This window comes from Engystomops pustulosus, chromosome 1, assembly GCF_040894005.1.
Source record: "Engystomops pustulosus chromosome 1, aEngPut4.maternal, whole genome shotgun sequence".
In the NCBI taxonomy this organism is placed as follows: domain Eukaryota; kingdom Metazoa; phylum Chordata; class Amphibia; order Anura; family Leptodactylidae; genus Engystomops; species Engystomops pustulosus.
Genome location: NC_092411.1, coordinates 224,576,604 through 224,598,838, shown reverse-complemented (window position 1 = coordinate 224,598,838; position 22,235 = coordinate 224,576,604). Strand labels below are relative to the sequence as shown.

General features: G+C 41.5%; 1 protein-coding gene across 7 annotated transcripts in view; it reads right to left on the bottom strand.

Annotated features, from left to right (window-relative positions):
- GAB1 (GRB2 associated binding protein 1) overlaps positions 1–22,235 on the bottom strand; it is a 77,695-nt gene that overhangs the window by 41,590 nt on the left and 13,870 nt on the right. For 4 of the 7 annotated variants that reach the window (XM_072119728.1, XM_072119753.1, XM_072119737.1 and 1 more), the window contains exon 1: positions 2,961–3,158. The exons of the other annotated variants lie outside the window; for them this stretch is intronic. In XM_072119728.1, the coding sequence (XP_071975829.1) occupies positions 2,961–3,143 (183 nt within the window). In that variant the 5' untranslated portion in view covers positions 3,144–3,158. Of the gene's footprint in view, positions 1–2,960; positions 3,159–22,235 lie in introns of those variants that run through there. 7 annotated transcript variants of the gene reach the window in all.

Here is a 22,235-nt window from a genome sequence, read left to right as displayed (position 1 = left end):
CTAAAATTATAGACAAAAGAACCACCGATTCTGGTATCAAATATAAGACTGGCTAGCTGTTGGCTATGGGGCTCTCTGTTACAGAAAGGCACATTACTGGTAAGTCAGGAATAAATCTCTCCAAACTATGAAGCCAAGCTGAAAGCTCACAAATGCATTACATCATTATAATGCCCCTCCATGAAGCAAGAGCACAAGGAAGTAAGATAAACTGTATCAGACTTGTCACCCTCTTCCACCGGCCATCAAAAGACAATTTGGGTACTAAGCAAAGCTAGAGTAGTCCATGAGACAGCCATAGAGAATTAGAGATTTTAGAGTAAAAAAAAAAAAAAAATGTTCTCTCATCCAAAGGGTTTGCTTTATTCCACTCTAGACATCCTGTTCACTGTTCCTCAGCTGCCACATGAAAGTGGTATACAGCTGAATGAGTGATGTATTCTAACAAAGTCATTGCTTAAAGCCTAACAGTAAAGTTATAATGATTTTACCAAATTATATGCGATTCCCCCTTTAAAAACAAACAGAACGATGACTAGTTTTTTGTCTATGCCCTCAAGCTGAGGTCAGTTAGCTTGCCCACAGATCCCAGGATGTCTTGTGTTCTCTCTCAAAGTAATTAAGCATTATATCCATTTGGTTTCCCTCAAGTAAATACAAAGAACACTGCATAGGCAGCAGGGAACACGAATAAGTGGAAGAAATCCAAGCAAACCAGTCACATGCAGTCTAAAGCCTGTACTGTGTGAACACTAAGGGTTAATAGCTTCACTTTACAGTGCACAATCCCAATGACAAGGTGGGGGAGGGAGAGCAGCATGAGGTGCAAAGAGAGACAGTGAAAGACTGGGATGAAGGGACTGATGGGGAACAGGGGAGATCTTGTTCCTCACAATTCTGTGCAGGAGACATCTGTATCCAGTCTTGGAACACATACAGCTCTGCTACATACAGAGCTCTGTCACATGACCACCTCCGATGTGAGCAGGGAGGAGCAGCATCCCCTCCCAGGAGTCTGTAGAGTCGCACTATCATTTTTCAGAAAAGAAAATAATACACCTCTCACCATTTTTGAGGAGTATTTTTATCGGAGTATGAAATTTTCAGTAATACATATATAAATTATATATAACATCTATTAATGATCTAATAAACGTCCATTAATACAAAAAAGCTAGAGGGCTTTTTGTGGCTACTGTTGCAACTTGGGACCATTAAAGTAATATTACCTAATCTATATAACAAGTGGTGCACAACTTTTTCATTGGCTTTACCTATAGAGCAGACCGGGGTTGACGCCGGCGCTCGAATCCTCATAGATTGCCCCGGGGCTAACGCTGGAGCTAGACCCACCCTACAGAGCTGGCCAGGGCTGATGCCGTCCCCAGATTCCCCAGAAGAGCAGCCCCCCACCCCACCGCAGAGCGTGTTGAGGCTAGTGAGCTCAAAGTACAAAGTACTGTGTCTGCTTAGAGAGTCCCTGCCCACAGCCTGTAATTTTGCACTGACCAGTGATAGAAGCTACAAAAAATAAATAAAACTAAGTAAAATTATGAAGTACATTGTTAAAAATGATCTTTATTGCGTTATCACAAGGAGGTTGAGATTTGAGAATTTTCTTTCATTGCAAAACCCCTTAAAGTCTTCTGGCACGGATATTAAACTCTCAACTGTCAGTGGTGTATGGGGTCAGAAACCCGATTCACTTAAACTGCATGCATAAGGGCGAAGGGTGAAAAGGACACATGAACATCTCTTTAATAAAACTATATTAAAACGTCTACCATCGTCTGCACTTTTTCGTCGCTTAAAGTTTTGGTGCACTTTAAAAGCCAAACAGGGATTTGTCATGCTTAAACAGGCATTATATGTTTTAAGATTCATGGCATTCCTAAGATATGTAGTAAAATAATAATAATAATACTAATAATAATAATAAAAAAAATTAAAAAACACTTTAAAATTTGTATGAATGGGATCTCACAAACCACATGTAAAAGTATTCCACAACAAATCAGGAATGTCGAAACAAGCATGCCTGTGGAAATGAAATCATAAGAACTGTCGATTGGGAGCATCACACACATCAACATGCATGATGCCACTTGTTTACTGGGGTGGTGTAAAGTATATTACTACTGGACCTTAATTATATCTTCTTTTCCCCAGCAATGCAGTGGGCATCCTGGTTCCAGTTTATGGTGAGCCAGCATGTGACCCCTGTAGCCAATCATTGGCCATGTGATAACTATATTTACTGTCATGATGGCTCAATGATGGGAGACATGAAATGATTACAACTGCAGCAATGCATCCTGGTGGGTTAAGAGCAGAAAAGTGCATTTTTTTTTATTCAAAGTGTTTTTTACTTTACATAAGTTACCCCTTTCCAAACACGCACATGGCTTGTGGAGTTCAAGGGATTTTGCAGTCGTTGTGCAAGAATACCGATTGATTTAACTAAACTATGAGCTCTGAATAAAAACAAAGTGCTGTAATAAAATCTATTTGCTATAAAAAATGAAAACACAGATATTTTTATAATAAACTGAATACAACAATCACATGTACCTAACAAAAAACCCACACAACACAGTACTGAAAGACAGCATAGCGAGAAATACAAAGCAAGGGTGGAGCCCATTCAATTGCCCTCTTCTCCAGCTACAGCAATTTTCTTACATAACCTGTATTATCATGTACCGGTGTGCAAAACAAATGGTTAAGGCTCTTCTGAAAGGGACGTGGTGGAAGTCTTCAGTAGAAATGCATTACAGCCAATCTGGTAAGCAGAGAGTTAAGAGTAGACAGATGAAAAGCAGCTTTCATTCATGCAACAGGACAAGCATCGTCTCAAAATCCCTTTTCGTCCTATAGCAGCAACATCCTCAGTGTGAACATTGCTTCTGCTCAAAGCAAAGCGCAAACACAAAGGGAAGGGGGTGGAGATAGCAAATTACCTTTGTTTGGCCAGCAGAATCCAAAAATGATGTAAAAGCTTGTGAGTGAAGAGAGTTTAAACATGCAAGGCAGGCTTTCTTTCCTGTAAGCTTTCCATCTCCATGCAGTACCCCATCCTTATAACCTTTGACCAACAGGAAGCAGACACAATGGAAGTGGAAATAACAGTGCTTGCGGATCATCCAGTATGATTTAATGCAGGAGGGGTGGGGGGACTCCTGCCTCTAGCAGCGGAGGGGCGAAGACAACAAAACCAGCATTTCTCCCCAAGAATTCACAGATTGGCACTAACAAGCAGGTGACTGGGAAGTCATCAGTCCAATTCCATCACTTGCAATCATTTTACACACACCAAAAAGTCTGCTAATTATTGATAACTGATAAATTCTGCTTCTGAGTATTTCATGTGTTAAGTCGGATCTGAGAGTTTTTTGGGGGAAAAAAGGGAAATGTAAAAAGTAAGCAAATACATTAAGCCTTTCAGGATGGAGACAGTTTAGCATTGGTGGGACATCAATAACATTACATTTTTTGAAGTGAAGAATGCTGTAGCTACGCTGATGCAGAAACATATCTTGTTTAATCCCTGAACAAAGTGATTTTGCTTAAAAAACAATGATAAAAATCATTCTGCTGGGTGCAGAATAGCTGAGTACATTACAAACACATTACACTGAACTTCCTAAACTGTCCAGACAGGACTAATCAACCTTAGCTGGATGACATCCCCCAACCTTAGCTGGGGGATGGTACAGGGACTGATTATGTCTGTGCGTCATAGACAATACAGTAAATACAACATTCTCTGAAGCAGTGCATAATTATTAGGGTAAGAGGAGAAGCGCCGGGACAGCCACAGGAGCGACCGAGCCTTATTATCTTAATTTTTTTAGCAAAACAACTCAGTTCAGGGATTAAACAAGATATGTTCCTGCATCAGTGTAGCTACAGCATAATTCATAAAAGCAAATAGTAGATTTCCTTTAAAGGGAACCGGTCACCACCTTTGCACATATACAGACAGTGACTGGTTCCTATAGAGCCCTATTCTTTTACGGACACCCTTCTTTTAGCTAAAAATGGTTTAGCTTACATCCACATAAATCACCTTTCATCTTTTATTACCTGGCATCAGAGGGGCGTGTGCATCTTGGCTGGCCCCTCCCAACTAATCCTCCCCATGCCTTCTCACTGGTCACAGTTCATGTCATGTTACATCATCTCAGGTCCTTTCGTCTCTTAATAATAGGGAACTGTACCCCATGCATGTATCTGATCACATGAAGTCATAGGAGCCTCCATGGACCTCTACTCCTCTCCATCTTCCATGGAGGTTGCTGTGATTTCATGTAATCACATACATGGGTACGGTTTGCTATTCTTAGAAGGTTGAAGGACCTCCGATGATGTCACTGGTCGTGTCATGAATGTAAAATTGACACAATGTTTTTACTTAATGTTTTTAACTTTTTTATTTACTTTTACAGGTAAGCTTGAAGAAGCGATCCACTGATCGCTTGTTCAAGCTATTCTTCACATTACACAGTGTAATACAGATGTATTACACTGTGTAATGTAACACACTGAGCATGCTGCGCATGCTCAGTGTGTTACAGCCGGGTCCTGTCAGAAGGCACGGACCCGGTTACAGGAAGGAGATCGCACAGCCCCGGGCACCCCTGGCAACGCTGCCGCAGCTTCAAAGCAGATGGCGGCACATGGGCAAAGAATCTTGTCGAGGATAGTCGCTCCCTGTGACATTATCGGGGAGCAGCGATCCATCGCCATGACAGCCTCGCGTCTTCCAAAGACACAGCGCTGCCTCGTTTTAACCCTTTCATTTAATTAATGAGTATGGCAGTATATGATAGAGCCGATCAGACAACCTAGGGTTAAAGTACCTTGGGGAGTCAAAAATAGTAAAAATAAAAAAAAAAGTTGAGATTTTTGAAGGTGGGGACTGAAAAATGGAAGTGAAAACACAAAAAGGGCCAGGTCATTAAAGGGTTAAGGAAGAAAGTAATCTTAACCCCTTCCCGACATTTGACGTAATAGTACTGCATCGCGGGAGGTGCGTTCCCTCAAAATGCAGTACTATTACGTCATGCTTCTGGCCCTGGCTCCTGAACGGAGTCGGGGCCAGAAGCTGCGGGTGTCAGCTATATATTATAGCCGACACCTGCCTCTAACATCCGCGATTGGAAATTTCTCCGATCGCGGGTGTTAACCCCTAACACGCCACAGTCTCGCTGACCGCGGCGTGTTAGGGGGAATTTAAAGTGAATCAAACCCCCCCGCGGCGCTTACCGGGGCGGTCCGCTGTTCCGATCGCAGCCCCGGGACTGCCGGTGCCCAGGGCTGCGCGATCTCCGTCCTGTAGCCGGGTCCGTGCCTTGTGACAGGACCCAGCTGTAACACACTGAGCATGCGCAGTGTATTACACTGTGTAATGTGAAGAATAGCTTGAACAAGCGATCAGTGGATCGCTTCTTCAAGCTTACCTGTAAAAGTAAATAAAAAAGTTAAAAACAAAAACATTTTTGAATAAAAAGAATTAATAAAAGTTAAAGTCCCTTAAACACAAATATTCCTTATACACATGCAATAAAGTGAGAAAAACACAAAATCTCCAAAAAACCCCCACATATTTGGTATCGCCGTGTCCGTAACAATCTGTACAATAACTCAGAAACATAACTCAGACCCTCTCGGTGAATGCTGTAAAAACAAAACCTGAAAAACACGCCAAAAATGTACATTTTTCATAAAATCTCTGCACAAAAATGTTCTAAAAAGTGATCAAAAAAAAAGTTATGTGCGCCAAAATGGTACCACTGAAAAGAACAACTCAACACGTAAAAAATAAGCCCTAAAATAGCTCTGTCAACCAAAAAATATTAAAGTTACATCTCCGAAAAGATGGTGATGCAAAAACAAATGAGATTTCCTCTATATTAGTTTTTATCCAGTAAAAATGTAAAAATAAATGAAAAACTATATAAATGAGGTATCACTGTAATCGTAGTGACCTATAGAATAAAGATAATATAGTATTTTTAGTGTATGGTGTACGACCCCCAAAAAAATACAAAAAGAATGTAAACCAAAATTGACAATTTTCTTTTCACCCATACATTCAAGAGTTAATAAAACCTCATCAATTAGCTAATAAAATGAAGTATTTGTAAAGTGCATCTCATGTCGCAAAAAATAAGCCCTTCTATGTCCAAATTGCCCCAAAAAATAAAGATTGTATAGCCAATAAAAAGTGACAATGCATAATCTGCTCTGAATGGCGCAGCTTCTCTTTGATGCCCTGGCGTGTACCCATACAGCAGGTTACCACCACATATGGGGTATTGTTATACGCGGGAGGGATAGGGAATCAAATTTTGTGGAGCGTTTTGGTATTTTATCCACTGAAAATTTGTACATTTTTTGAAAAACACATTAATTTAGCCAAAAAAATTTCCCTTTCAAAATTGCATCCGATTTTGTTTTAACCCCTGTAAAACAATTAAAGGGTTAACAAACTTCATAAAAGTTGTTTTACGTACGTTGAGGGGTTTAGTTTCTATAATGGGGTAATTTATGGGGTTTTCTTTTATTTAGGTCTCTCAAAGTGATTTGAAACCTGAGCAGGTCCCTCAATAGCAGGATTTTGCGTTTTTTATGAAAATGTGAAAAATCGCACCTAACGTTCAAAGGCCCATAACATCCTACAAAAATAAGACTATGCATAAAAACCATGTCCACATAAAGTAGACATTCAGTGGATGTTAGTCATTAAGTATTTTTGCGGTTATGACTATGTATGGAAAAAGTAGAACATTTTGAAGTTTGAAAATCGAGCATTTTTCCAAATTTTCACCAAATATCTGATTTTCTCATAAATAAATGCAAAACATACCACCAAAATTTTTCAACTAACATGAAGTATGATGTGTCACGAGAAAACAATTTTAAAGTCACTTGGATATGTTAAAGCGTTCCGAAGTTATAACCACTTCTAGTGACACAGGGCAGATTTGAAAAAATGGGCCGTGTCAGGAAGGTGAAAAGTGGCTTCAGCATTAAGGGGTTAAATCACTGAAGAATCAAAGAGCTTTATAATTTGATATTATAATATAAACACATACAAATATACTGTGTACAGGAAGTCCTCCACTTAACGATCCCCATCATTTTGAAGTCGTAGGTTTATTTTTTCATGCATGGAGCTAGTAAGAGCAGTCTTCCCCTTGTTGCTGCTGGAATTTTCAACAGTATCGATCAGGGATATATATGCCATTTAAACAATTTGGACTAGGACTATAATCCAACTTGTCCTGGTTATTTTAGTTCCTTAAGATAATGGTTATTTTAAATGGGATTCTGAGTAACTTGGGATGCGTCCATTGACCATTATCTAACTTGACATCAACATCATCTTTTGCCATTCACAAGCCGACTGTCTGCTGAGGCATGGCACCACGTTCTTCCCAAAAGGCAGCCCTCATGTCTGAGGTTTAAATGAGTTATGAGCAAATACACTGCAACATGGAGAAAGTAAAGGCCACTCCATTTGAGGTCCCCGAGTTCTCCAGCTGCATTTCCCTAATGAAGAACCTGCATGAGCTGGAGCATTGTCATCCATGAAGATGTGGTAAGGCCTGTGTTGTTCATGTAGAGGCACCATGAATACATAAAGCAATGTTACTAGCAGAGATCGCATTAACGCCTCTACAAGCGTCTATTACGTGTGTAAAGGCATTTTTACTCCTGAAAAAAATTCCCAAGCAGATATATCCGCAGGACTTTTATCCTTTTTCCTTCTGTCCAAGCCAGAAGCTGCAGGCCTTGGCTCCACGATGCCTGTCTTGTATAGTAGTAGTGTGTGCACTGCAGAGGCCAGAACTTCCTGTCCTGCAGCAATTCGCAGACTTATAGGTCACATGACCGGAGCACAGATCCTCGGTCACAAGACCTTCTGCCGTGGCCAGGAGCGAGCTCTGCACGTCCCCAAGGCCCAGTGTGCACCCCTGCACACAAAAAACAGCGGCTGGATCAGGATCTCAGTGTGACTGCCCAATCCTGCATTGTGACAGTAGGCCGAAATCAGTCCCCTGACACACAGGCCCCCATATTGCTCATAATAAGCAATGTGTCTGCAAGGGAATCCATTGACTTCAACAGGGTCCCCAGTGCAGAGGGGGTTAAAGTACATGCAAAGGGGGGCGCACATCGCATCCTCTCTGCATGTCTGTATATACAGATCACCAGAGATCGCATTAACGCCTCACCATGCGTCATAGACATTATAACCAAAAATAATTGCCATGTGAAAATGTACGCTTGGCAATTATTCCCTGTAGTGAGCAGGCTGAACAGTTTGGCGCACTCTGCATTAGAAGGAAATGTCAATAGTGCGATCGCAGTGCGCGTCAGACCGCTCAGCAGGAAACATGCAGTGTGCAGGAAACATGCAGTGTCCGGCCCGCCAGATAGACCCAGAGCGAGCGCAGGCCCAGGGGGATATGCAGGCTGCAGGGCTCCCTACCCGTTCTGCAGGCCTGTGATCCCGGTGGGACCTGAGAGCAGTGCAAGGTAAGTGAGAGCCACGGCCGGGGTGTACACTGCACTCTATGTATAATGAATGTCTTCTACATTCGAAGATTGTGCTCAGCCGGGTCAGACAGCTGAACCAGAATGCGGATGTCTAGGCCGACAGCCACGGTCTGCAACGATTTTCTTGCGTAAATATTTGTCCATATACACTTAATATAACTCTAGGAGTTATTTACATCCATTACTGAAAAGATTATACTCCTCAGCTAAAAGTACTCCTCAAAAATGGTGAAAGGAGCATATTTACCTTCCTGGAAACATGTTAGTGTGACCTCTGGTTACTAGAGTAACTGTACCATTCATAAAGCCAATGCAAAAGCTGATGGATACTTCTCTTCTTGATGTCTCCAACATCATTGGCAGCCATTATTTCTGCTCCACGTGAATAGTCTCATCAATGACCAACACTGAGGCACACTGGTTACTTGTCTAGTGCAAACAATGACACCAGTGCCTGGTGGTGTGGTCAGGTAGCCTTGCACATTACCACAAAAATGTAAATGATTTTGGTTTGATGCGATACCTGGGGTCCATTCAACCGCCTTAAATCTGCCCGAGTTGTGTGATCCTAATCATCCAGTTCTGCAGGCCGTTGTTCCCAATAAAGGTCATCATTGTGGGATATGGCCAAAGGACGTCCAGAGTAATGAGACTCTTCCAGTCTGTTACAACCTGCTGATGACACTGTCAACGGCAGGTGCCAATTCTGTGTGAGAACACCCTGCTTGAGGCTTCGCAACAGTGTAGTACTGTTGATCAAAACTTGAACAGTATGATGAGAAGGACTGTTTAAACGTCCTGTTTTTCTACCAAGTTCCCTGTTCCAGATCAGCAGGTTGTGCAAAAAGTAATTGTATAAAGGACTTGCATTAGGACAGCACGGTGGCTGAGTAGCATTTCTGCCTTGCAGCGCTGGGCTCCTGGGTTCGAGTCCCAGGTCAACATCTGCAAAGTGTCTTTATATTCCTTTTTTAGGCTTTTGCCCAAAAATGGACTTATGTAAATGAGATTGAAGGGCTCCCAGGAGGGGCAGGGATGATGTGTTGTTTGAGACTAAAACACACCCACGGAGCACATCTTTCCTCCATTGTCAGAAGCATCCCAAAGCCCATGTCGTCAGCCTCAGAGATAAAACCTCAAGCATGGCAAGTGCCATCTTCCTAATGTGCATGCACAAAAATTAATGATGATCACTGACACTATGTACATTTTAGCAAGTGAGGCGGGGGTCTGGGTGACACTCCCAGAGCCTTTCATCTTAATTTACATAATTTTACATTGATTTTTTGGCAAAATAATGCATAACAAGGAAAAATTGATTAAAGGGTTTTTCTTGTAGCCTAATATATTGAGGTCCTAACAATAACTAAAATAAAGCATGGAGAAGGGAGCCAGAAGCCCACCTCGGTTTCCTATAAAGTGGCAGGTGGTAGGAATTGCAGCTCATTTTAATGAAAGCAGAGCTGTAAATATAAGGTTATCATATGGCGCTGTGTCCACTAATCATGCGGCTGACAATCCAATACATCCCTTTGCATTTCTTTAGGTTAAATTAAGCCTCCCAGACTGTCCTGGATTTCATTCCATGGGTTTCTATAAGCTATGATCAAGAACAGGCAATACTTCAAAATGTACAAGCTAAGCTTTTATATAACCTTATTTTTTTTAATGGAGCATTAATAAATGCATATTTTTAAACGTAAGATTGCAATATTTCTTACACACACACTTTTCATGTTGACAAATGTTAAATCTTGTTGAGTCTGGATTCAGCTAATGGAATGAGGTAATCATCGTCCCATTTCACTAGGCTGCCTGGATGGTGAGCCATTACTTTACTCCCCTGACATCCTAATGCAACCATGCCATCTACTAATCTGTTTACTACACTTGTGAATTAGTATTGCCTTTCCTCGCTTTGCTACAAAGCAATACAAATGTAAAGCTGTGGAATTTAGCTTTATATCTGAAAAAAAAAAATTACAAAAATAGGCAAGTATGACAACACGTTACTGTATTTATAAAAGGATATTGAGCTCTCATTCACTATAGCACTGCAGAAGATACTTTTTACTGGAGGTCGCTGTTAGGGGTCACTTCCTGTAGAGATATCCATCAGTGTAGCCAAAGTTGGGAATTTTCTGGAGCGAAAACTTATTTGAAGCCCATTTCAAAAATTTTACCAAAACGGAACTTTGTGACCAAGGGATTAACTATAAGACTATCAGGAGCAGTTGGTTTTAAGTACCTACAAGTCATGGTAGACTTTTCATCAATAGATTTTATAATCGTACCCTGTCTGCATGTCACCAATAAAATCAGCTGCTGCGGACAAAATATTGACTTTTCCCCAAACAATTCAATATTCAAAACAGCATTGCTTCAGGTAGACAGTGGATTCCACACAACATACAAACAGCAAGATGGTCTTCTTATAATATAACAATTCTGTTATTTACTTCTATGGATTGGGCCACAAGAAACATTTAACAGGTCTTCGGACGGGATGGCAATCCTTCAAATCTATGAGAAATCTAGAGTGTAGGCATATTCTCTATGGCAGTGGTGGAAAACCTATGGCACGGATGGCAGAGGGGGCACTCCTAGCTCTTTCTGTGGGCACCTGGGCCATCGCCCCAGCACACCAGACAGGACGCAAATAATTTTCTTGCAGTTCCAAACAACTTTAAAGATGCGGTTTTCAGTGATAATTTAAAGCGATACTTACTCGGCTACTTGGAAGAGGGAGAATGTGGAGACATGACCGAATTATCTTTGGAAGACCTCCTGCTGGATTCTCTGTGTACAGAGGGACACTGTAAAGAAGCTGCAATAATGCAAATCTTCCCTCCTTTCTACTTGGCTGGTGTCCCCCGGAGACCAGTATGATTGAACGTTGTTGAAGAACACGGAGCAATAAGTTGCTGAATTAATTTTTGGTTGGCACCGCACGATAAATGAGGATTTGCAGTTGCAGTTTGGGCACTCAGTCGCTAAAAAGGTTCGCCATCACTGTTCTATGGGGTCATTTAGTTTACTTTCAGGACCCTTTTCTCCCGACCACCAGTGATCCCAGTGGGGGGATACCAGAGATCTGGTATGTCTCCCGTCCAGTGGGATGTATTGCCTTCTTACAGCCAAGACAACTGTATAACATTATATGGTCTTGCAATGCTAAATTGTAGTGTTCCTCTGTAATTAATCCTAGACAATCAGTTTTTCCTCATACCCAACATAAGTATTGAATGAGTGTTGCTAGTGTCAGACGGTGTAATGGGCATTTCAGCACTTACAGACAATTATTGGATGCTAAACAAGTCTTAAAAGTAAAGAAATAATAAAAAGCTAAAGAAGCACAGAACCTTTTATTCTCCTCCCAAATACAGCCACTGTGCAGAGTCATCTTTATGATTGACACAACCCAACTCTATTGCTATTACAGAAAGGTTTTAACGCTCATTAAAATTGCATAAGCTAGAAAATCAGATTCTCATCAGCCCAGAAGATAAAAGTGCATTGAACATAAAACAAAACCAAAACCCACATATAATGGTCTTTGTATACAATGAGGTATGTACATATGCCACAGTAAGGTAAAGAAAATGCAATAAAATACATTTCTTTCTGACATCAGTTTCAGACAAAGAAAATAAGGATTAATGCAAGTAACAATGTTAATGACTTGTAAGCACAGCAGATCACAATGCCCCTGCAAACATTTTCAATCTACAAACAAGCATTACACAGATCCCACCACTAAAAGAAACACAATTCTCCTAAACAAATATCAAGTCCATTGCCAGCTTTAAGCTACAAGCATAAATTCAACTTCAAGAAAAAAAGTAGCTATAATAAAAAGGCTTGAAGCAAACAAGTATATATAACCATCAGAATGAACTTGATTGATCCCAGGGAAACAATAGCAGAAGGAGAATTTTCTACATGCTAAAGCGAGGGACAAACCTGTTTGCCATGGTGTCTCTACAATCCAGCATCACGTCAGCCTGCAGAAGCTGCGCTCTACAATGGAGGACTGACCTTGGTCAAAGTTAGTGACTTCAACTACTGTATATTAATAAAACAAATGCAGCAATACACATGGGGCTACGAAGAGCATAAGAGGATTGGAGGACTAGGATAGCACTCCTGCATAAAGATAATGGAGCCTCACAATTCTCTCTACTCACATTTAACAATAGGAACATAATCACCAAGGCTACATCAATCCTCCATTTTAAAAGTATGCATTTAACAAGAGAAAGGTCATGGTTTCTCTTATAGAAAAAAATATGAAGAGTAGAAAGCGATTTGCTATCATTTATCACAGCAACAGCAAGCACCAGCATCTGAACAGTTACCTTAAACATATACAGTATCAAGCACCTAGTATTCCACATTACTCTGTTGCAAAGATGGGAAGATAAAAATATATCATTTATATCACTTTTCTAATTCAACAATTTCTTTAGCACAACAATTCCACAATTCCACTATGTTTGCATTTTTTCTTATTTTGCGGTGTCCAGTAAAGGGGTAAAAGTACCATAAAATATTTACTGTATATACTCGAGTATAAGCCGACCCGAGTATAAGCCGAGGCCCCTAATTTTACCACAAAAAACTGGGAAAACCTATTGACTCGAGTATAAGCCGAAGGTGGGAAATGCATTGGTCACAGCCTCTCCAGTATGTAGCCAGCCAGCCCCTGCCCCAGTGTATATAGCCAGCCAGCCCCTGCCCCAGTGTATATAGCCAGCCAGCCCCTGCCCCAGTGTATATAGCCAGCCAGCCCCTGCCCCAGTGTATATAGCCAGCCAGCCCCTGCCCCAGTGTATATAGCCAGCCAGCCCCTGCCCCAGTGTATATAGCCTGCCAGCCCCTGCCCCAGTGTATATAGCCCCCCCCCTTCCCCGTCGTGCAGCACAATAATACCGGATGGATCGCACAGAAGATCTATGGGTGCCGCCAGAAAGGCGACTTTTGATTTATTTATTTTTTTGACTCGAGTATAAGCCGAGTTTGGGGTTTTCAGCACATTTTTTGTGCTGAAAAACTAGGCTTATACTCGAGTATATAAGGTACTTTACGCATTCAAATTTTCTTTTCATTTTGGGAAATATTAAAACTATAGAAAATGATTGGGGAGGGTTGAGTATCATTCTATTGTACAGATAGAATGAGTTTTGCTCTGGGTGACCTATAAACTGGTAAGTTTCCTCCTCCCATAATATTGTCATTACAAATCCTGTTTACTACTTCAACATTAAGAGATTCGGGCCAGTTCCATTCCTACCACTATGATTTTATAAAATACCTTTTTATACATATACGTTGTCAGTAAAGTAAAGATTCAAACAAAACTGACTGCTATATACATCTCATATTTTTACACAGAAATAACCTAGTGACACAAGGTAGCTGTCCAGTAGCTGCCATAGTTTCGCCACCACTGTACTAGAGTATAAGCCGACCAGAGTATAAGCCGAGGTACCCAATTTTAAACACAAAAAACTTGGAAAACCTATTGACTCGAGTATAAGCCGAGGGTGAGAAATACATTGGTCAGTATATAGCAAGCCCCCTGTATTATACAGCCTGCCAACCCCGTAGTAAAAAGAAACCACATTGTACTCCCCTTTCCGACGTCCCCCTCTTTTGCTTCCGATGCTGCCTCGAGTTCTTCTGTCCTCTCCGAGACGTTCCGCTCCTCTTCGGGTCTTCGAGCTCGGCCTCCACACAAAATGACATACGCCTCTTGCCGGCGACATTGTTTGTGAGCCGCCGGCATTGCGAGGGGATCCAAAGTTTTCGAAAGTTTTCTTATACCAAAACTATACAGGAACACAATAGTATTTTTTCAAAGTTGCAAAGATAAAGTTCAGACAGAATCTCTTACATGAAACATATTGCTACTACACACTCATAGCTATCAATAGAAGACGGCGTACATTTAGTTTGCAGACATTTAGCTAATAAAATAGGCCTATATGCCCACCCTATTTGCCTAAATAGATCTGGGAGTAGGCAGCAATGTAACTAGAACAAAATCACAAAAGACTCAGAGCACATAAAGAGAAAAAAAGGGGAGGGAAAGGTTGGGGGATAGCAGATCAATCATCTAACAATCTTTCCAGAGCCCAGTAAGTATCCCATAGGTCCCAAACCTTGTCAGAAGCTAGCACCATGTTGTTCAGAGAAGCCGTCAGGCGTTCCATACTTCTAATTTCCTGGATCCTAGCCTGAAGCTCCAGCAGTGTCAGTGGGGCTGTTCTCTTCCAATGGCTCGCTATCAAGCATCTTGCCGCCGTATGTGTAGACTAAGTTTACCCATGGATTTGGGTATCTTTAAAGGGGGTATATTCAATAAGTAGAATAGCGGGTGCAATGGTATCTTAAGAAAAGAGACTGCATATAAGAGATCATGGACCTCCTTCCAGAAGGGTTGCACTAATGGGCACATCCAGAATATGTGTTAGGGTACCACCCTAGGCCTGACAGCACCAACATACATCAGGGGTGTCTGGGAAAAGCTTGTGCAGTTGCGATGGGGTATGGTACCAATGGTACAATAATTTATACAGATTTTCTCTGTAAGAGATACATAGGGAGGTTTTTGCTGCTTTCTGCCATATTTGGTGCCAGGTCTCTTGCCCTATGGGGGCTCCTGCTATGGCTTCCCATTTGGCCATATAAGGGTGGTTGATTGGGGTGTCCGGTAGAGGATGGAGCAGTAGAGGGTGTCAGATAATAGGCAAGCTGTGTGCTTGCTCATCTTAGCAGTTCTAACATGTGAGCAGGCATTCCTTGCCAGTGCCTTTATTCTCTGATCTATAGTGGAGGAACTTCACTACTGAGCATGTAACTAAAGTGCAGCCACAATCATATCAACTGCAAACCTGGATGAGGATGCACAAACCACTGCCAACAGACCACACGCATCCTGCACCCTTCTGACACAGTCCAATAAGCATTTTTATAACTGATGGCTGATCATAGCTGCAGAAGGCCAGGTAGCGATGAGTGCAGCTGAAAAGGCCTCACCGTTCTGGGGTTCTTTCTTGCCGGTCCCCTCTGTGTCCAGACTCCTGAAATGACAAGCACTTGTCAGCTGTACTGTACTGCTCCTGGGTGCTCTCCACTGCAAACAACCAGCACAGGACACAGAGGCACATGGAGGAGAGGAAAAGCTGCAATGTGGAGCAGAAGATGAGCCAGGAAATAAAGAGGATTTATTTATTTATTTATTTTTGACTGCTCTCGGGGGGGGCTCTATTATCATCATCTGTTCTGGGGGTCTACACTATTGTCTGCTCCGAATGCAGTATTTGGTTTCTGGTGTATTATTTATTGCTATAATGTGCTGGGCCTCTTAAAGTTAAGAAGTATGGCAATGTGGCCATGGGACCAATAAATGTTGTTCACCCATGACAGCTATTTATATCAGATGAGATGAGAAGAAGCTTTGGCGTTTTAGATAAACTATGGTTTCATGCAGCAAAGAAGTAGCTTTGCCAGGTCATAGACCCTAGCCAAGGTATTTTCATTTCCCCCCTTCTTTTCCCACAAGCACACTTATAACATTAAATTGTATTGTATTTAATGCTTTAAACAGTACTCATTGTATAGAACAAGTGGGTGATTGTTTGCTCTTGGTAAATGTGAAGCAATTATGGCTCTTTATTCATCTGACTCTGTATTTCCAAGACACACAATAAGACTTGTGTGCACGGCTGGTGCTGGGCATTACAAGTAGAATCACTTGCAAAATGGGAATTTGTCAGTATAAAAAGGTCTCACTTTTCAATTTAGTATTTTAGCTTATTTACAGCTGAGGTTGTGCCGACTGGTCTGAGTGCAGAGCATTTTACAATCTGAACCTGATTAGCCAAATGACCAGGAATATGTCCAGTATATATATCAATATTTTGTGAATAGGGGGATAAGTGTCACTAATGGCACATCCCCTTAAAGGATGGGGCAGACAGACAGCTGGCCAGTGGTGAATTGCTAATCAACTGTGTAGTACAACAAAAAAAAATCATGCACAGTGACAGTGCAAGTCAACTGCAAAGAGATTACTACTGATGTATGCGGCACATATGCAACACATTTTAAACGTTCCCGTAGACTTCTATGGGGCATGTAGAACGTAAATACATGAGGAAAAAAAGAACACGCTCTATATTTTTTCCATTGTGATCACAGCACAGTACAGTGGACAATACGCCCTTGTAAACAAATGGCTGTATTGCCCATTAAAATGGATGTGGTATAGCATACGTTCTTGTGAAAGGGGCCCAAGAAACACCATACCTTCTGTATTTTCTATAGGTTTTACTGTCTGCATGGTGCTTGCTTTTTAATTGTCCCATATCTGCTGTGACTCATCTCCACTCACTTATGAAATCTGGCAGCTCAGTGAGCTTATATTTCAGCAAAGATGGAATATAGCAGAAAAAAAGTCATAAGGAAAGTACTTATTTCTCCATTTTCCTTCCCTTGCTCTTTGTGATAAGATATATTAAAGTTTCCAAAATAAAATTGCACCCATTCAAATATTGGAGTTGGTGACCTGTTATGCAGATAGTTCATTTAAAAGTCGCCCGATGTGAACCTATAACGTGTGTTCAAACAACACTTCCCCACATGAGGCAATGCAATGACAGATGATCATGCACTTCCTCAGTTTTCAAAAAGGTTACAAATTGCACATTGATCAATTGAAGTTGTACAAGCTATTGCACAACAAGAGTGTTATAAAGAGTCATTTCAATTGAGACAAACGTGTAGACATTTTGAACATCTTATTTGGGGATGTTTGTTTTCTACAAAAATTGTAAATCCAATAAAGATCAATCAGATTTAAAAAAATAAATAAATAAAAAAAATCTGTAGGAGTTGCAAGTGCTATATTTAAAATGTTCACTTCCCTTTGTATGTTTCCTGTTTGCTTTGCTGTGGGAAATTTAAGATCTAGTAATTATCCATAAAAGTGATTCCATACAAACACGTGTGGACAATACAGTAAAGTAGTTTACTGTGCGTTCTGGGATTAAGAAATCTAACCTGTACATTTAAACCCCTAGGCGCACATGGACGTTATAGTACGTCCCGGTGACTAGATACTTAGCGCACCAGGACGCACTATAACGTCCTGCTTCTTGCACCGGCTCACGAACGGAGCCGGTACCAGAAGCAGCGGCTGTCAGCTGTCTATAACACCCGCGATCGCGAGCTGGTGCTCGGTATTTGCAGCTTACACCTACCATTTCAAGTGTTAGGTTTCCTTTGAGGCTCTTTTCACACAACTGTATATGTCGGGAGTATGCTAGCAGTCAAGTATGTCACTGTACACTGCCGTAAGAAAATATAGAGCAGGCTTCACCTTTTGCTGTATGTACGTCCCGGCTGCACACCTTCCTATGGAGAGGGGAAGAGTGAGGAGTACTCACCCCTCCAGCCAAACATATGCTGTGGGAAAGCTACAAAAGTCCTCTATTTGCAAGAGATGATACAAAGAAATTAAAGCAGAGTTTGCAGGAATCTATGATCTGCAAACTACATTTTCTCAGGTGGACAGCCTCCAATTCCATCTGAATGTGAAGGAATGCAGTACTATTGGTCCACTGACTCATTGATCCAGATCAGCAAGGAAAGAGGGAGCATGAACATTTAGCTCTCCCTCCCAACACACGCTCGAGCAGCATTACTATAGCGGCTAACGGACAACTTGGCATAGGATCTATGTATTGCCTCTCCGTAATATTGGGACGGTTTCTGAATCCTTTAAAGATACACCTGTTTTACCCTAGCGTTATATTTTCGAATCTATGATTTGAGGTCATATCCCTTTCTCCCCTCTCAGAAACCTTGGGGGCGAAACATGTCATGATTTTCTGACTCCTTGTGCTTATATTTTTTTAAACTCATGTTTTTTACTTGAAACCCGGATCCCATATTTTTGATAAGGGGATAATAGGGATTTTGTTATTCCAGGGACAGGTTCCGGTCGGGGTAGCAGATGGGAAGACCGAGTTTTCAGCACAAAAAAAAAATTTGCTGAAAAACCTCACCTCGGCTGAGGAAAATTAAAAAAAAAAAAAATAAATTTACATACTCACCTTCTGGCGCCCCCGATCCAGCTCCTCTTCTGTCTTCTCTGCGACGCTCCAGTCCCCGCAGCTCCTCTTGTCTGCTGTAACAGCCAGTAAAGACACGGCTATGAGCTCTGCCAGCCGGCGCATACTAGGACGTCACCAGAGGCCACATCATAGTGTGCGCCGGCAGAGCTCATAGCCACATCTTTCCTGGCTGTTACAGCAGACAGGAGGAGTCGCAGGGACCAGTTAGTTGCGCAAAAGACATAAGAGGAGCCGCGCCGAACATTGGGACCACCCGAAGTTGAGTACGTACGTTTTTTTTAAGTACTGGGCAAACGGGGCTGGCAGGCTGTGTATACTACAGGGGGGCTGGCACACTATATACTGGGAGGCTGTGACCAATGCATTGCCCACCGTTGGCTTGAGTCAATAGGTTTTCCCAGTTTTTGGTGGTAAAATTTGGAGCCTCAGCTTATACTCGAGTACATACGGTAGTTATATCACAAGGTACGTCTTTGTGTCTCTGCTGCCCACTTGGTGTGGCAGGAATAGTATTAATGAAGTAAAACATCTTCAATTGTAAGGATTAGGCTCAGATAACGTTAAAAAAAAAAAATTATATATATTTTATTTTTATTTTAATGTTATGATAAAATTAGTTAACCAACTAAACCAAACGTCTGAGTTGTTTTGGATTGTAAGCTGACAGTAGAGCAAATCCTCTTTTCACGGATTGCATCCTCATGGCCCTGCAGGATGTCAAAGGAACTCAGGCTGATTTTTTCACCTGATAAGTTTTCTGTGATAAGGGCCTGCCACACCAAATTGCACTCACACACAATGAGAAGTGTATGGTATGTCTCATAGGTAGCAGTCACCTATAACTAGAAGTGCATTGTCACATATTCAAAGACAGGTTCTTTATTCCCGCTGTGGTCTCTCACTTCCATACATGCAGGATCTAGTCAGCTGCTGTTATCCGTCACATCACAGCAGTCTTATGTTACCTGAGACAAAATACATACCCTAAGGTTCAGACCCCCTATTATACATGCAAAATCTCTCGACCAGCTACGGTCTCCTCCATCATGGCTGCGGGGTTTGCTTCACCCGCTGCAGTTTCATTACCAGGAATGGTTACCATTATGAGAGGTGAGGGGTCTGCCACCAGCTGCAGCCTCGTTAGCTGAGGTGCAGGGTCTCCCACCGGCAACTGCACTCCTCGTTATTTCCCGTAGGTGCGGTTTCCATGTCAGAGATGCAGGGTTGGCGTTCCCGCTCTAATGACACCATTGTGAGGTGTTGTGGAAGCAAACGCTTCATCTGCCTCAGAAATGACATGGGTTCACTCAAACAAGCTTCTGAGGTCTTTGGATGTTGTGAACAATAATGGAGTGAACACTCTGCTCACACAATGCGGTCCCAACAGCCTTATTGGAGAGATCATTCAGTTTCAAACAAAATTAGGCCATTTTCCTTTACATCATCCAGGAGGGTCTTTACAGCTAGAATCTTCCTCACAGGTAGCTCATAGCTATGAGAGAGGTTAATCATAAACATGTAATTATCCCCTTTCAGAATAATATGGCAAAATGTACCACAGAACCAATAATCGGCAGGCAGCCTGGCCTAAGCAATAATCTGCACAATTGAGACACTAGTTTGAAGCAGTAGAAGCCATAGTTGAGATAGATAGATATATATATATATCTATCTATCTATATATATGACACAAGTCAGACTAGCATACAACACTCATATCTGATATACATGATACAGGTCATACACTAGTATACAGCAGTCATAGGTGGTCTATACTGCATGGTGTGTGACACAAAGTTACAAAAATATAAAACGGAGGCCACAGAAAACATAGACTTTGCTATTTATAATATATTAGTAAAGAGAAGTTTTCAGTCATAGTTTAAACATGAAAATTGCTCAGTAATACAGCGTTCCTAGCTTACTATAAGAGAACTGACCAGAAATGTCTCCTAGTTACTTACGGACCACTAGTTGTAATTTGTGAGAGCTTTTGAACAATTCTGTGGTAACTGTCCACATATTTTGCTGCTCTACCTGGGAACACATCTTTCTCTGAAGCCGCCTGAAAAAATTCTGAGGCCCTGAGTGGGTGGAGCTTTGGCACCACTCCAATCAGGGCGCACCTGAAGCTGTTATTGTATGCATAGTAATTAGGTAGCCCTCTATTTCAGCACAAAAATGTGCTGAAAAATCTCACTTCTGTTTATACTCGAGCCAAGAAAAAAAAAAACAAACAAAAAAAAAAAAAACAAAAACAAAAACAGTGTACCCGCCTTTCGATGCTCTTCTATATAGCGATGCTCTGGCATGTGCTCCGTGTCCCTGCGCTGTCCGTCGTGACGTCAGCCGCTCACTGACATTCTACTATGTTCACCGGCATCAACACACACTATGATGTCAGCGAGCTCACATCATGGTGCCTGCAATGGACCACGCAGGGACACAGCCGATGCCGGAGCATCGCTGTATAGAAGAGGACCTGCCAGGGGACGTCAGAAAGGGAGTACACGGTTTGTTTTTTTTTCCCAAAGGCATTTTTATTAGAGGCAGGGGCTAGCAGGCTATACATTATAGGGGGCTGTGATCAATGCATTTCCCACCCTCGGCTTATACTCTAGTCAATAGGTTTTTCTAGTTTTTTTGTGTTAAAATTAGGTATCTCGACTTATACTCAGGACTTTCAACTGACTGTGAGAGGCCTAAATAAAAGAAACAATTACCCCATTATGGAAACCATACCCCTCAACATACTAAAATCGGAATCAGAAAGGTGATTAGTGTTAATTTTTTATAGACTGATATACAGCTGACACCCGCTGCTTCTGGCGCCAGCTCCATTCATGAGCCTGTGTAATAGAGGTGGGAAGGGGTTAATTATGAAAATATTAGTGTACAATCATTAAAAGCTTTGTTTACTGAAAACAGAACTGCCTTTTTCAATTTTTTCGAAGCCACAAATAAAAAAATAAAAAAAAAAGAGGTTTTCATTTAAGAAGAAGAAAAAAAAAAAAAAAAAAAAAAAGAAGACAAATCACCTGCCCAAGACGGTCTACCACAAAGCAAACCAAACCAGAAAATCAAGTTTCAGTTACATAGTATACATGCAGGTCTTAGGGCAAAGCTGTGGCAAGTTGAAACATTTGTCAGTTGAGTGAATTTTCAGTGCTGGAAAGATCTCTCTCAACTGAGTCATCCGGGAGTCAGCGTTACAAACTAAAGTGATTTCCTCAGATTTCCTTGAATTCCACAACTTGTCATACCTTCTGTCTGTACAGGCTGATTTGATAGGGCGAGAGACCTTGAGGTGAGCTGTGCCTTAAGCCTTTTTTACATATTAAAGACAAATCGGAGGAGGAGCAACAGAATAACTAATACTACCAACAAATAACCAGTTCAATTTTAGGTGGTAAAATAAAACTTACTCTGCCGCCACGCCAAGGGTACGTTCACACGTTACAGTTAAAACTGCATCGCAATCAACTTTGAGGTGGTTTTAGGTGCAGTTTTGTCAAATGAACAGGT